This window comes from Physeter macrocephalus, chromosome 4 (genome assembly GCF_002837175.3).
Source record: "Physeter macrocephalus isolate SW-GA chromosome 4, ASM283717v5, whole genome shotgun sequence".
NCBI lineage: Eukaryota > Metazoa > Chordata > Mammalia > Artiodactyla > Physeteridae > Physeter > Physeter macrocephalus.
In genome coordinates this window covers 146,592,007-146,607,964 of record NC_041217.1, presented here as the reverse complement: position 1 = coordinate 146,607,964, position 15,958 = coordinate 146,592,007, and the positions used below count along the sequence as shown (strand labels likewise).

At 36.7% G+C, this 15,958-nt stretch overlaps 1 protein-coding gene across 1 annotated transcript in view; it reads left to right on the top strand.

The window, feature by feature from the left end:
- Positions 1 to 739: 739 nt before the first annotated feature.
- LOC114486235 (dual specificity testis-specific protein kinase 2-like) overlaps positions 740 to 15,958 on the top strand; it is a 97,727-nt gene continuing 82,508 nt past the window's right edge. Inside the window, exon 1 of the mRNA XM_028489428.1 lies at positions 740 to 1,047. Within this exon, the coding sequence (XP_028345229.1) occupies positions 826 to 1,047 (222 nt within the window). The 5' untranslated portion in view covers positions 740 to 825. The remainder of the gene's footprint in view (positions 1,048 to 15,958) is intronic.

The window sequence follows — 15,958 nt, the reverse complement described above, 5'->3', positions numbered from 1 at the left end:
CAACTAAGACCTGACACAGCCAAAAATAAATAAATAAATAATAAATAAATCTTAAAAAAAATGGATTAAAGACCTAAATATAATTGATTCTTGTGGAAAAAGTAGGTGTAGGGAGAGACAGGCTAAAAGAAAAAGTGGGCTTTTGTTTTTATTCTTAGGTACCAGAGAGGATGGAGCCTTCTGTAGTCACTTCTGCTGGACTGGGTTGTTTAATCAAGAGTGGAATTTTAAATTGCTTTTGGATATAGTTTTCTTATTTTAAAATTATACAATTTTATAGTATAAAATATTTGTCATCCTTGTTTTATGTATTTGGACTTAATGATTTTTCAAATGAAGAGAAAATTATATGAGGCTGTGAAGGGCATTGGCAGGAGCACAGGATTTTGCATCAGACAGTCTGACATGTTAACTTTATCTGTACCATTTGGTGACTGTATGATTGCTTGAACTCTCTGTGAAATGAACATAATAATCCTTATATCATGGATTATTTTAGAATCAAATGACATGACATATGCATAACTCTTATAGTATGTTTCCTAGGTAATAGGTACTCAGCGAATAATAGATATATCACTGCTTTTTGAAGGTAAAAGCATAAAGTGTCTTTTAGATCTGAAAATCAGGAGCTAGAATATGAAAGAGGAAATATTTTTACATTGATAGTGTACTGTATGCCTGTATTTATTATTCATTAATTGTTTTAATGAAATATTTTAATCTCTTATTTAGTGACAAGCCAGAAGAGAAGTAAAACTCAACAGAAATTTACTATGTGTGGAATTCATTCCTAAAAGAAGAAAAAAAGTGATTATTGAGACTATGGATCGGAGCAAACGGAATTCAATTGCAGGATTTCCTCCACGTGTGGAGCGTCTTGAAGATTTTGAAGGAGGTGGTGGAGGGGACGGGAACATGACCCAAGTGGGAAGAGTTTGGCCCTCTTCATATCGAGCTCTTATAAGTGCCTTTTCCAGACTGACGCGTTTAGATGACTTCACCTGTGAAAAAATAGGGTCTGGCTTCTTCTCTGAAGTGTTCAAGGTGAGTGATGCATCAGTTTTTCTCATATTGTCTTGTTGATGGTCAGTTTCACTGCAGAGTTGACAGTTGTGTTTAATTAAGATGTAAGCTTTGCCTTGTCAGGGTGCTATGGATCTTGAGCAGTGTTATAAACTGTCCTCTTGAGCTATCTATTAACTTGTAAGATATTTTATTTATTTTAATTATAAAAATACTACATGCTGATCAAAAAATTAAAGTAATATAGGAGCCTCTTCCACTCTCCCAGAATTCTTCGTCATCCCAAATGGAAACTTTGTACCCATTAAAAAATAACTCCCTCCACTATCCTTAGCCCCTGTTAATGTCTTTTCTACCTTCTGTCTCTATGAATATGTCTATTCTAGGTATCTCATATTAATGGAATTATACAATATTTGTCCTTTTATGCCTGGCTTATTTCACTTAGCATAATGTCCTCAAGATTCATCCATGTTGAAACATATATCAGAATTTCATTTCTTTTTTCTTTTTTCTTTTTTTTTGCGCGGTACACGGGCCTCTCACTGTTGTGGCCTCTCCTGCTGTGGAGCACAGACTCCGGACGCGCAGGCTCAGCGGCCATGGCTCATGGGCCCAGCCGCTCCATGGCATGTGGGATCTTCCTGGACTGGGACACGAACCTGTGTCCCTTGCATTGGCAGGCGGACTCTCAACCATTGTGCCACCAGGGAAGCCCCCAGAATTTTATTTCTTTGGAATTCTCTGGCATTCCAGTGATTAGGACTTGTTGCTGTCACTGCCGGGGCTCTGGTTTGATCCCTGGTCCGGGAATTAAGATCCTGCAAGCCACACGGCTAGGCAAAAGAAAAAAAAAAAAAAGAATTTCATTTCTTTTTATGTCTGAATAATATCCCATTGTATGTATATACCACATTTTCTTTATCCGTTCACCTGCTGATGGACATTTGGGTTGTTTCCTCCTTTTGATTATTGTAAATAATGCTGCTATGAACACTGATGTACAGGTAACTGAGTCCCTGCTTTCAGTTCTTTTGGGTATTTACCTATAAGTGAAACTGATGGGTCATATAGTAATTCTGTGTTTAGCTTTTTAAAGAAATTGTGGTAAAATACACATAACATAAAATTAACTATCTTAACTATTTTTAAGTGTTCAGTTTTAAGTATATTCACATTGTTGTGCAACCAATCTTCAGAACTTTTTCATCTTGCAAAACTGAAACTCTGTACCTACTAAATAATTCTTCCCTTCCTTCTCCCCTCAGCTCCTGGCAACAACCATTCTACTTTCTGTTTCTATGAGTTTGACTACTCTAGATACCCTATATAAATGAAATCATGTAGTTTTTGTCTTTTTGTGATTACCTTATTTCACTTAGTCTCTGTTTTACTTTTTAAGGAACCACCATACTATTTTCTGTAGAGTTATACCATTTTACATTCCCACCAGCAACGTACAACAATTCTCATTTCTCCATATTCTTACTAACACTTGTTCTTTCTTTCTTTCTTTCTCTTTCTTCCTTCCTTCCTTCCTTCCTTCCTTTCTGATATTAGCAATTCTGGTGGGTATGGAGTGATATCTCATGTGGCTTTGATTTGCATCTCTCTAATGACTAGTGATGTTGAGCATCTTTGCATTGGCCTTTTGTGTATCTTCTTTGGAAAAATATCTATTCAAGTCTTTTGTCCATTTTTGAGTTTGATTTTTATATGTAAGCGTCATATCCTTTATCAGATATATGATTTGAAAATATTTTCTCCTATTCTGTAGGTTTTCTTTTTACTCTCTTATAGTGTCCTTTGATGCACACAAGTTTTTAATTCTGATTACGTCTAGTTTACCTAGTTTTTCTTTTGTTGCCTGTGCTTTTGGTGTCATGCCCCAAAATAACTTCCAAATCCAATATCATGATTTTCCCCAATGATTTCTTCTAAGAGTTTTATAGTTTTAGCTCTTACATTTATGTCTTTGATCCATTTAAGTTAATTTTTGTATGTGGTGAAAGGAAAGGTCTAACTTCATTCATTCAGTGGTGCTGAGTTTTCCCAGAACCATTTGTTGAAAAAAACTGTTTTTTCCCCATTGAGTGGTCTTGGCACCCTGTTGAAAATCAATTGATCATATGTGCCAGTGTTGATAATGCTTTTATTTTATTTTATTTAAAAAAATATTTATTTAGGGACTTCATTGGTGGCACAGTGGTTAAGAATCCACCTGCCAATGCAGGGGACACGGGTTCGATCCCTGGTCCGGGAAGATCCCACATGCCACAGAGCAACTAAGCTCGTGCACTACAACTGCTGAGCCTGTGCTCTAGAGCCTGCGAGCTACAACCACTGAGCCCATGTGCCACAACTACTGAAGCCCACACACCTAGAGCCCATGCTCTGCAACAAGAGAAGCCACCGCAATGAGAAGCCTGTGCACCACAACGAAGAGTAGCCCCCGCTCGCTGCAACCAGAGAAAAGCCCACTCACACAATGAAGACCCAACGCAGCCAAAAATAAAATAAATAAAAATAAAATAAATAAATTTATTAAAAAAAAAAAGTCATTGCCATACCCAAGGTCATCTAGGTTTTCTTCTGTGTTATCTTCTAGGAGTTTTACAGTTTTGCATTTTATGTTTAGGTCTGTGATCCATTTTGAGTTAATTTTTATGAAGGTATAATGTCTATGTCTAGATTCATTTTTTTGCATATGAATCTCTAGTTCTTCCAGCCCCATTTCCTGAAAAGACATTTTTGCTCTGTTTTATTGCCTTTGCTTCTTTGTCAAAGATCAATTGACTGTATTTATGTGGATTTCTGGGCTCTCTATTCTATTCCATTCATCTGTTTGTTTATTCAACAAAGTCTCGATTACTGTAGCTTTGTAATATGTTTTGAGGTCAAGTATTTGTTCTTCTTTAACACTGAGTTGGCTATTCTGGGTTTTTTGCCTCTCTATATACACTGTAGAATCAGTTTGTTGATATATACAAGATAACTTGCTGGGATTTTGGGATTGCATTGAGTCTATAGATTAAATTGGGAAAAACTGACATTTTGACAATATTGAGTCTTGTCCATGAACATGGAATACCTCTCCATGTATGTAGTTCTTCTTTGTTATCTTTCATCAGAATTTTGTAGTTTTCTTCATACAGCTCTTGTACATATTTTGTTAGATTTACACCTAAATATTTTATTTTGGGGGTTGCTGATGTAAATAGTAATTGGTAATTTTAAATTCTACTTATTCATTGCTGGTATATAGGAATGTAATTGGGCTTTTTTGTACTAACCTTGTATCTTGCAATCTTACTGTAATTGCTTATTAGTTTCAGGAGGTTTTTAAAAAATTAATTTATTTATTTGGCTGCATCAGGTCTTAGTTGTGGCATGTGGGATCTTCGTTGTGGCATGCGGAATCTTTCGTTGCAGCACACAGGCTTCTCTCTAGTTGTGGTGCTCAGGCTCCAGAGAACACAGGCTCAGTAGTTGTGGTGTGCGGGCTTAGATGTCCCACGGCATGTGGAATCTTAGTTCCCTGACCAGGGATCAAACCTGTGTCCCCTGCATTGGAAGGTGGATTCTTAATCACTGGACCACCAGGGAAGTCCCTATGTGCTCTCATCATTTCTAGTGTAATTTGATTTGATTTCCTTTTTTTTTAAAACATCTTTATTGGAGTATAATTGCTTTACAATTGTATGTTACTTTATGCTTTATAACAAAGTGAATCAGCTATACATATACGTATATCCCCATATCTCCTCCCTCTTGTGTCTCCCTCCCACCCGGATTTCATTTTTTTTTTTTTTTTTTTTTGCGATACGCGGGCCTCTCGCTGTTGTGGCCTCTCCCGTTGCGGAGCACAGGCTCCGGATGCACAGGCTCCACATGCACAGGCTCAGCGGCCATGGTTCATGGGCCCAGCCGCTCTGCAGCATGTGGGATCTTCCCGGACCGGGGCACGAACCCGTGTCCCCTGCATCAGCAGGCGGACTCTCAACCACTGCGCCACCAGGGAAGCCCCCTGATTTCCTTTTTAATCTAAGAGTTATATAAAATGAGATTTTAAAATTTCCACACAGTATGTTTTCTTTTGGTAATTGTTTGATATTTAATTTCTAATTTTAGTGCATCATGATCAGAGAAAATGGCTTATATGAAGTCTGCCTTTGGAGTATAATTTAGATTTTGTTTTGGTGTAATGCATGATCAGATTTTTTTGAATGCTGCAAATGTGTTTGAAACAAATATGAATTTCTATTTGCATAAAGTTCTATATATCTCTGTTAGATTAAGCTTTTGTATTGTGTTATTCAGATGTTATATGGCCTTCTTTTTTTTTTTTTAGAAGATGTTGGGGGTAGGAGTTTATTAATTAATTTATTTATTTTAGCTGTGTTGGGTCTTCGTTTCTGTGTGAGGGCTTTCTCTAGTTGTGGCAAGCGGGGGCCACTCTTCATCACGGTGCACGGGCCTCTCACTATCACGGCCTCTCTTGTTGCAGAGCACAGGCTCCAGAGGCGCAGGCTCAGTAGTTGTGGCTCATGGGCCTAGTTGCTCTGTGGCATGTGGGATCCTCCCAGACCAGGGCTCGAACCCGTGTCCCCTGCATTAGCAGGCAGATTCTCAACCACTGTGCCACCAGGGAAGCCCTGGCCTTCTTTATTTTAGTCTAATCTTTTTCTTTGAAAAAGTTCGATTAATAGTTCCTAATGTATTTATAGATATCTCCTGTATTTCTCTCAGCATGTTATTTGTTTACAGGCCATTTTGTGAAGTAGATATTAATAGAAATTCATGATTATTATTGGATTGTATGCTATAGATGGATTGTATATTTTATAAATGCTAGTTTTTAATTTTTATCCCACCTTATGCTTTTAGCTTTGATTCCTGCTTTACCTGATATCAGTATTGTGTACCTTCTTCCTCACTGTATGCATTTGTCTGTTTTGGTTATTATTTTCCCAGTATGTCTTTTTCCATCTCTATTTTTATTCTGTCTGTGATAGTACATTTTTAATGTGTGTCCTGTGAAACAGTTTTATATTTAGTTTTTTGATCCAAAATTAAATTTGCCCATAAAGAGAGAGATTGTAATCTGTTTACATTTATTGTGATTACTTCTGTCTTTATACTGAGTAAACTCTTAAATGTTAATTTAATGAGTATAGAATTTAGGACAGTAGTTTTTTTCCTCAACACTTTGAAATTACTCTTCCCCTTTTTCTTCTGCTTTTTGTAGTTCACCTCTATTGTTGCTGATAAGTTAATTCTTAGTCTGGTTGTTACTCTTTTTATTTTTCATTTATTTATGTATATTTTTTTGAAGACTATGGTTTCTTTTTTCTTTTTCTTTTTTTGGCTGCAGTGGGTCTTCATTACTGCACACGGACTTTCTCTAGTTGCGGCGAGTGGGGCCTACTCTTCGTTGTGGTGCGTGGGCTTCTCATTGCAGTGGCTTCTCTTGTTGTGGAACATGGGCACTAGGCACACAGGCCTCAGTAGTCGTGGCACATGGGCTCAATAGTTGTGGCTCACGGGCTTAGTTGCTCCTTGGCATGTGGGATCTTCCTGGACCAGGGATCGAACCTGTGTCCCCTGCATTGGCAGGTGGATTCTTAACCACTGCGTCACCAGGGAAGTCCCAGGGATTTTTTTTTTTTATCTCTTTTTATCTCTGTGCATTCCTGTATCCTCAGTGCCTAGAATTCTACTTGGCATATAGTACCCATTTTTCTACAAGGTTATTCTTCTTGTATCTTACTGATTTGTGGGACTCCTTTATATCTGTGCTATGAATTATAGATATTTTCCAAGATTGTAGTGCTTTTTAAGCTAGTTTTTAACAATTTTGCAATGTAGAAATAGTTCATTTTGTTTTTTACTGTCTTGACTTCTGTTTCTTTTATTATTTAGAAAGGCTGTCTGCACTCCTTTGTTATAAATAACATAATTTTTTTCTAATCACTTTTATGGTATTACTACTTATGTTTAAATATTTGGTCCATCTGGAATTTATTTTTTAAGATGTGTACTCAGTTCTACCAGCAACATTTAGTGTATATCAATATTTAATATTTTTCTCACTGATTGGAAATGTCACCTTTATTCTATACTGAATTTTCCTAAGTATTTTGGTCTCTTTCTAAACTTTATTCTATTGCATTGAACTGTCTATTTATATACCAGCATTGCAGCTTTATTTTAATATCTGGTTAGTCTAGTTCTTCATCATTATTATTCCTTTTCAGAATTTTCTTGGCATTTCTTCCTTATTTTTAATTTGAGTTTTAGAATGTTTGCCAGTTTCTAAAAATATACTATTGCCATTTTTATTGAGATTTGAGTAAATTTATAGATTAATTTACAGAGAATTATTATCTTTATGATATTGAGTCTTTTTATATAAGCACATGGCATGCCTTTTCATCTGTTCAAGTATTTTGTGTCCCTTTATAGACATTAAAAAGTTAAAAAAATCTTCCACATTTCTTGTGATGTTTGGTATTAGTTTTTCATTTTTCTGTTGCAGTTGTAATTGGGAACTCTACTTCCATTATATCTTCTGTTTGTTGTTTGCATATGAGGACTATTAATTTTTACATAATAATTTTTGGTGCATCTAGTATGCTGAGTTTTTTAATGTTTGCAATAGATTTTCAGTTGATTCACTTTGATTTTCCAGACATACAGTCATATCTGTGAATGATGATAAATTTATTTCCCATTTTTATATCTCACTTATCTTTTTCTCAATAAATTGCATTGATTGATACTTCCTAATATGTTAAATAATAGTGATATTTGACATCTTTGTGTTGTTCCTGACTTTAATGGGAATACTTGTAGTGTTTCCTAATTAAACATGATATGGTTTTGGGGCTGAAGTAGATATCTCTTTTTCTATTGGATCTTCAAAATCTTAACATAAAATCTCTTGTTTTGTGAATAATTATTTTTATGCAGTATGGATGTGGAATTTTTACCGTATGTCTTTTCAAAGCCTGTAGTATGTTAATTTTATGTGTCAACTTGACTGGGTCAGGGGGTGCCTAGATATATGGTCAAATTTTATTCTGGGTGTGTCTGTGAGAGAAAGTTTTGGATAAGATTATCATTTGAATCAGTAGTCTGAGTAAAGCAGATTGCCCTCCCTAATGTGGGTTGCCCTTATCCAATCATTTGAAGGTCCATGTAGAACAAAAAGGTTGACCTTCCTATGATTAGAGGGAACTCCTCCCTGACTACTTTAGCTGGAATATCCGTATTTTCCTGCCTTTGGATTGGAACTGAAATATTGGCTCTTCTTGGGCCTTGAGCCTGCCAGCTTTTGGACTGGAACTTATACCATTGGCTCTCCTGGTTCTCAGGCCTTCAGACTCAGACTGAAATTACTAGTGGCTTTCCTGGGTCTCCAGCTTACTGACTGGAGCTCTTGAGACTTCTCAGTCTACAACTGTGTGAGCCAGTTCCTTATAATAAATCTCTTTGTCTCTGTTGGTTCTGTTTCTCTGAAGAACTGTGATACATATGGTGATACATGTATTTTTCTCTTTTGCTTTCTTAGTAAAGTGAACTATATTAGTAGGTAGCCTAATAGTGAGTTATCTTTGCATTCCTGGTGTATTATTCTTTAATGAGTTGCTAACTTCTTTTTTTTTCTTTAATTATTTTATTTATTTATTTTTGGCTGCGTTGGGTATTTGCTGCTGTGCGTGGGCCCTCTCTAGCTGCAGCGAGCGGGGCCACTCCTCGCCACGGTGCACGGGCCTCTCCCTGCAGTGGCCTCTGCTGTTGCGGAGCAGTGGCTCCAGGTGCATGGGCTTCAACAGTTGTGGCACGCGGGCTCTAGAGCACAGGCTCAGTAGTTGTGGCGCACGGGCTTAGTTGCTCCGCAGCATGTGGGATCTTCCTGGACCAGGGATCGAACCCGTGTCCCCTGCAATGGAAGGTAGATTCTTACCCACTGTGCCACCAGGGAAGCCCCAGTGTGTTTATTTTTAAGGTTCATGATGAATTTAGCTGGTTTGCTCTCTTAGGAAATAATTAAGACTGATGAACTAGGGCAGTGGTTCTCAACTGGGGTCAGTTTTGCCCTCCTAAGAGATATTTTGCAATGTCTGGAGATATTTTTGGTTGTCACAACTGGGCAGCGGGTGCTACTGGCATCTAGTGGGTAGAGGCCAGTGATGCCATTAACATTCTACAATGTACAGGATAGCCCTCCACAACAAAGAATTGTCTGGCCCAAAATGTTAGTAGTGCTGAGGTTATAAATCCCTGGCCTAAAAGCACTAAAAAGATGAAAGTATAACATCTGTTACTGAATTTAGGAAAAATATACTTTTAGAAACAAAACAGTTTGGATTTACATTTAAAACCATTTGTGAGCTTCAAAGAGTTTCCTTTGATTGTTAATCTTTTCTTTTTCACGTTTTTAAAAACTACAAAACAGATTAGGGTAATTTCATTGTTTCTAGGAAAATGACTTAGAATATTTTGGATGTTAGTGAAACCTATTTAGGGAAGAACTGAGGTATGTGTAAGAAGAGGTGACATGAGTGTTTGTGTGTACATTTGTAAAGTAAGGGAAAAGAATGTAAAACCAAATGGCACAATGGCCCTAATCTCTTACCTTCTGGTAAGTGGAAAATCTATTCAGCTCTAGTGTAGCAGTGGCTGACAACATGTTGAGTGTTTTAAATTAAGAGAGCTTCTGGTAGGATACAGTAGAAGGTTCTTAATTTCTTTTTTAAAAAAATTAATTAATTAATTTATTTATTTTTTTCGCTGTGTTGGGTCTTTGTTTCTATGCGCGGGCTTTCTTTTTGGTTGCGGCGAGCGGGGGCTACTCTTTGTTGCAGTGTGCGGGCTCTCATTGTGGTGGCTTCTCTTGTGGAGTACGGGCTCTAGGCGTGCGGGCTTCAGTAGTTGAGGCGTGCGGGCTTCAGTTGTTGTGGCATACGGCCTTCAGTAGCTGTGGCTCGCGGGCTCTAGAGCACAGGCTCAGTAGTTGTGGCGCACGGGCTTTGTTGCTCCGCCGCATGTTGGGATCTTCCCAGACCAGGGCTCGAACCCGTGTCCCCTGCATTGGCAGGCGGATTCTCAACCACTGCGCCACCAGGGAAGCCCTTAATTTCTTTTTATACTAGTCCTTGTTTTGTTTGGGAATATAATTGGAAGGAGGATTTCTAGGAAGATGACTTTTCCAGTCTCTTGAGATAACTAAAGTACCCCATGAGATACTAAAACACAGAATTATTTTAGTATGTATTGTGAAACCTATAAAACCTGGAATCCCATTCTAGAACAAAGTATCAATGTGATTTCTTTTTAATAAGAGCTTTACTGAGAGATAATTCATGTACCGTAAAATTCTCCTTTTTAAAATACATAATTCAGTGGTTTTTAGTATATTTACAAGGTTGTACATCCCTCACCACTGTCTAATTTAAAAATATTTTTATCATCCTAAACAGAAATCCTGTACTTATTAATAGTCACTGCCCATTCCTCCCTTCCCCCATCTCCAGGCAACCACTAGTATTCTACTTCATGTCTCTGTAGACTTGCTTCTTCTGGACATTTCATATAAATGGAATCATACAATATGTGACCCTTATGACTGACTTCTTTTACTTAGCATAATGTTTTTAACATTGGTCCATGTTACAGCATGTATCACTATTTCATTCCTTTTTATGGCCCAGTAATATTACAATGTATGGGTAATACCACATTTTGTTTATATAGTCATTTGTTGATAGACATTTGGATTGTTCCCATCTTTTGGTTGTTGTGAATGGTGCAGCTATGAATATTTGTGTACAAGTATTTGTTTGAGTACTTGTTTTCAGTTATTTTGAGTATATACCTAGAAGTGGAATTACTGGGTCATATAGTAATTCCATTTTACTTTTTGAGGTACTACCAGACTATTCTCCACTGTGGCTGTTTCATTTTACATTCCTACCAGCAATGTATAAGGGTTCCAGTTTCTGTAAAACTCACCAACATTTGTTATTCTATCTTTTTATTATTTAAAAATTTTTTTATTATTATAACTACCCTAGTGCATGTGAAGTAGTATCTCGTGGTTTTTTTTTTAGATAATAATTGATTTACAATATTATATTAGTTTCAGGTATACATCATAGTGATTCAAAAGTTTTATAGATTATACTCCATGTATAGTTATTATAAAAATTGACTATATTCCCTGTGCTGTACAATATATCCTTGTAACTTATTTTTATACATAGTAGGTTGTATCTCTTAATCTCCTACCCCTATATTGCCCCTTTCCCTTTCCCTTTCCCTTTCTCCAATGGTAACCACTAGTTTGTTCTCTATATCTGTGTTTGTTTCTTTTTTTGTTATATTCACTAGTTTTATTTTTTTTAGATTTCACATACAAGTGATAACACATAGTATTTGTCTTTTTCTGTCTGACTTATTTCACTAAGCGTGATATCCTCCAGGTTTATTCATGTTGTTGCAAATGGTAAATTTCATTGTTTTTTATGGCTGAGTAGTAATCCATTGTATATGTATATATACCACATCTTCTTTATCCATTTGTCTGTTGATGGACACTTAGGTTGCTTCCATATCTTGGCTATTGTAAATAATGCTGCTATGAACATGAGAGTGCATGTATTCTTTCGAATTAGTGTTATCCTTTTCTTCGGATATATACCCAGGAGTGGAATTGCTGGATCTCATAGTAGTTCTATTTTAAGTTTTTTGAGGAACCTCCATGCTGTTTTCCACAGTGGCTGTACCAGTTCACATTCCCTCAAACAGTGTACAAGGGTTCCCTTTTCTCCCTTTCCTCGCCAGCACTTGTTATTTGTGATCTTTTTGGTGACAGCCATTCTGACAAGTGTGAGGTGATATGTCTTTGTGGTTTTAATTTTCACTTCCCTGATGGTTAGTGATGTTGAGCATCTTTTCATGTGCCTGTTGGCCACATTATGTCTTCTTTGGAAAAATGTCTATTCAGGTTTTCTGTCCATTTTTAAATTGGGTATTTGTTTTTTTGATGTTGAGTTGTATGAGCTGTTTACAAATGTTGTATATTAACCCCTTATCAGTCATGTCATTTGCAAATACTTTCTCATTCAGTAGGTTGTCTTTTTTTTTTGGCTGCGTTGGAGGTCTTCGTTGCTGCGTGCAGCCTTTCTGTAGTTGCGGCGAGCGGGGACTACTCTTCATTGTGTGCAGTCTTCTCATTGCAGTGGCTTCTCTTTGTTGTGGAGCACGGGCTCTAAGCGTGCGGGCATCAGCAGTTGTGGCATGTGGGCTCAGTAGTTGTGGCTTGTGGGCTCTAGAGCGCAGGCTCAGTAGTTGTGGCACATGGGCCCAGTTGCTCCACGGCATGTGGTATCTTCCCGGCGCAGGGCTCGAACCCGTGTCCCCTTTATTGGCAGGCGGATTCTTAACCACTGTGCCACCAGGGAAATCCCTTCCCTGTTTATCTGTTTTATATATAGTAGTTTGTATCTGCTAATCCCAAACTCCTAATTTATCCCTCCCCCACTAAGTGAAGTGACTTACTTCACTTAGTATGATAATCTCTAGGTTCATCCATATTGCTGCAAATGTCATAATTTTATTCCTTTTTATGGCTGAATAGTATTCCATTGTGTTTGTTTGTGTGTGTGTATGTGTGTGTACATATATGTACCACATCTTCTTTATCCATTCATCTGTTGATGGACATTTAGGTTGCTTCCATGTCTTGGCTATTGTAAAATGGTGCTTCTATGAACATTGGGGTGCATGTATCTTTTCGAATTAGAGTTTTCTCCATATATATCCTCAGGAGTGGGACTGCAGGATCATATGGCAACTCTATTTTTGGAAGCCCTCATTGTAGTTTTGATTTGCATTTCTGTAATAATTAGCGATGTTGAGCATCTTTTCATATGCCTATTGGTCATCTATATGTCTTCTTTGGAGGAATGTCTGTTTAGGTCTTCTGCCCATTTTCTGATTGGGTTGTTTGTGTTTTTCTCATTGAGTTGTGTGAACTGTTTGTATATTTTGGAAATTAAGCCCTTGTTGGTAGCATTGTTTGCAAATATTTTCTCCCAACCCGTAGGTTGTCTTTTCATTTTGCTTAGGTTTCCTTTCCTGTGCAAAGGCTCTTAAGTTTAATTAGAAGGGCAGTGTCCTTTGATGAAATGAAAATAGTTGCTATATTAATATGGTGAGATTATGGGTGATGTTTATTAGAATTGAGGTTTAAAGCCTCAAATTCAGTTTAATAAATAGTTTTAGTAAAATCCATTATTTTTACACAGTTAACCACTCTTAAATCATTACTTTTTAATTTTTTAATATTGACTAAACCATGAGTTTATAATTTTTTTAAGTATTGCAAAACTCTTAGGTGAAATAAAACTACAGCTGTTTCTCAGAGAAAAAACATAGTTTCTTATTCATCTAGTCATTCAACAGTTGGTTACCTACTAGGTCTAGGCATTGGGCTAAATGCTAGAAATATCCTGGTAAACAGAACCGAACACAGACTCCGGGTTTGTGGTGTACAGAGTTACAACCTACCAATAGAGACAGATATTAATCAAATGATAGCTCAAATAAGTAAAAAAGTAAGACTTTGGAGAGATGTAAGACCATGTAAATCAGTGGAGCAGGGGAAGATCAGAAAAAGCTTCCCTGAACAAAAATAACCAAGCAGATAACTGAAAAGAACTAGATGAACGGATTGTTTGTAGAAGCAAATATATTCTAGGCAGGTGGAAGAGTATATTCAATGGCTCTGGGCACTTAAATTGAAGAAATAAAAGATTCATGCTGATGTGTGCTCTAATACATAGGATGTCAGCACATGCCTATACACATATGGCTTCTGATATATAATCTAAAGATACAGCCAGAGATTAATGGAATCATATTCCACTTAAACAGGTGAGGCTTTCTAGAAATGGTGTGCTTCAAATGATATTTGTAAAAGGACATAACTCATGGTAAGCACATAAATAACTCCTTGATGCAAAATGCACCAAATGTACTGTAAAAGCATTGCCAATGTAATCATTGAAGTTTGAAGAGGGGAACCTAGAAAATATTCCAAGATTGAACCAATGTGGCCTTTCTAGAAAATTGGAGAGAGAAGTCTGTGTGTGTGTGTGTGTGTGTGTGTGTGTGTGTGTGTGTGTGTGTGTGTGTGTGTGTGTGTGTGTGTGTGTTTGGGGGTAGGGGCATTGCATGCAAATTTTCCCTGTGTATTCTATTTATGGGGTCTTCACTATTCCCTTAGGTGCTCCTAGAGACCTTTTATATACCTCTCTGAATTACCACATGGGGTTAGGGTTATTATAATAAATGACTAGTACCAGTACATCAGCATAGAATCTGCAGCAGGTACTAGATGAATTTGAATATTTGATCAAAATAATCTAAGAATCATAAACATTAGGGTACATAGTGTTTAATGTAAACTTCATATATCAGCATGTGCAAGCACCACTCATTTTGAACATGTGATGTCCAAGGGCACAGAGTTCCAACAAATAAATCCTAATCTAAACAACCCAATGCAGTGAACAAAGGCATTATTATTGCTATCACTGTTACTATTATTACCCTTCTACATTATTATTATTATCATTATTATTATTATTATTGCTATATATGGAATTCAGGCCACCCACTTTGTAAATTTCATGGGACGAGTCATCTGGGTAAGCTTCATTCTGTTAAACGAATTTAGAAAGGAAAAAGATAAGTTATTTCCTTGACTGTGTAAAATTAAGAGGCCGTTGGCGACCACTCCAGCAGCACCTCAAACAAAATTACGGAACAATTCTGGCAATTCTTCTATAAAGTCAAGTGTTTATGTTTCAGAATGCAAATTGGTTAATTCCTATTATGTCACCTAATTTTCCAAAGTTAAAAAATGTCCCTTTTAAAAAGAGGTTACAAAGGGGATGGAATTTTAATGTGCCTAAATCTGTAAATATGAAGAAAGCATAGAATCATAGCAGGCTAAGGGAGATGGTAACCACAAATCAAAAACCTACATAGATATACAAAAACTAGAGAGAAAGGAAAACAAGCATACCACTAAAGAAAATTATTAAACAACAAAAGAAGAAACTAAAAGAAGAAAAGAGCAGAGAAGAACTATCAAAACGAGAAAGAAGCAGCAAACTGGCAATAAGTACATACCTATCCATAATCATTTTGAATGTCAATGGACTAAGTGTTTCAATCAAAAGACATAGGGTGGCCGACTGAAAAAAAAAACAAGATCCATCTTACAAGAGACTCACTTCAGAAATAAAGACACACACATACTGAAAGTGAGAGGATGGAAAAAGATATTTCATGCAAATGGAAATGACAAGAAAGCAGAGGTAGCAATACTCATATCAGAAGAAAAACAGACTTTAACAGAAAGTCTATAACAAAAGATAAAGAGCATTATATAATGATAAATGGATCAATACAAGAAGAGAATATAACATTCATCAACATATATGTACCTAATACAGAAGCACCTAAATATATAAAGAAAATATTAACAGACATAGAAGGAGAAACTGACAAAAATACAGTAATAGTAGGGGACTTTAACACCCCACTTGCATCAATGCACAGATCATCCAGGCAGAAAATCAGTAAGGAAACAGTGGTCTTAAATGATATTAGAACAGTTGGATTTAATAGATATCTATAAAACATTCCATCTAAAAACAGCAGAATACACATTCTTTTCAAGTGCGTGTAGAACACTCTCCATGATGGATCACATGCTAGGCCACCAAATAAGTCTCAACGGATTTTAGAGGATAGAAATTATATTGAGCAGTTTTTCTGACCACAACAGTATAAAATTAGCAATCAATTGCAAGATGAAAAATGGGAAAAGCATGGAGACTAAACAACATGCTAC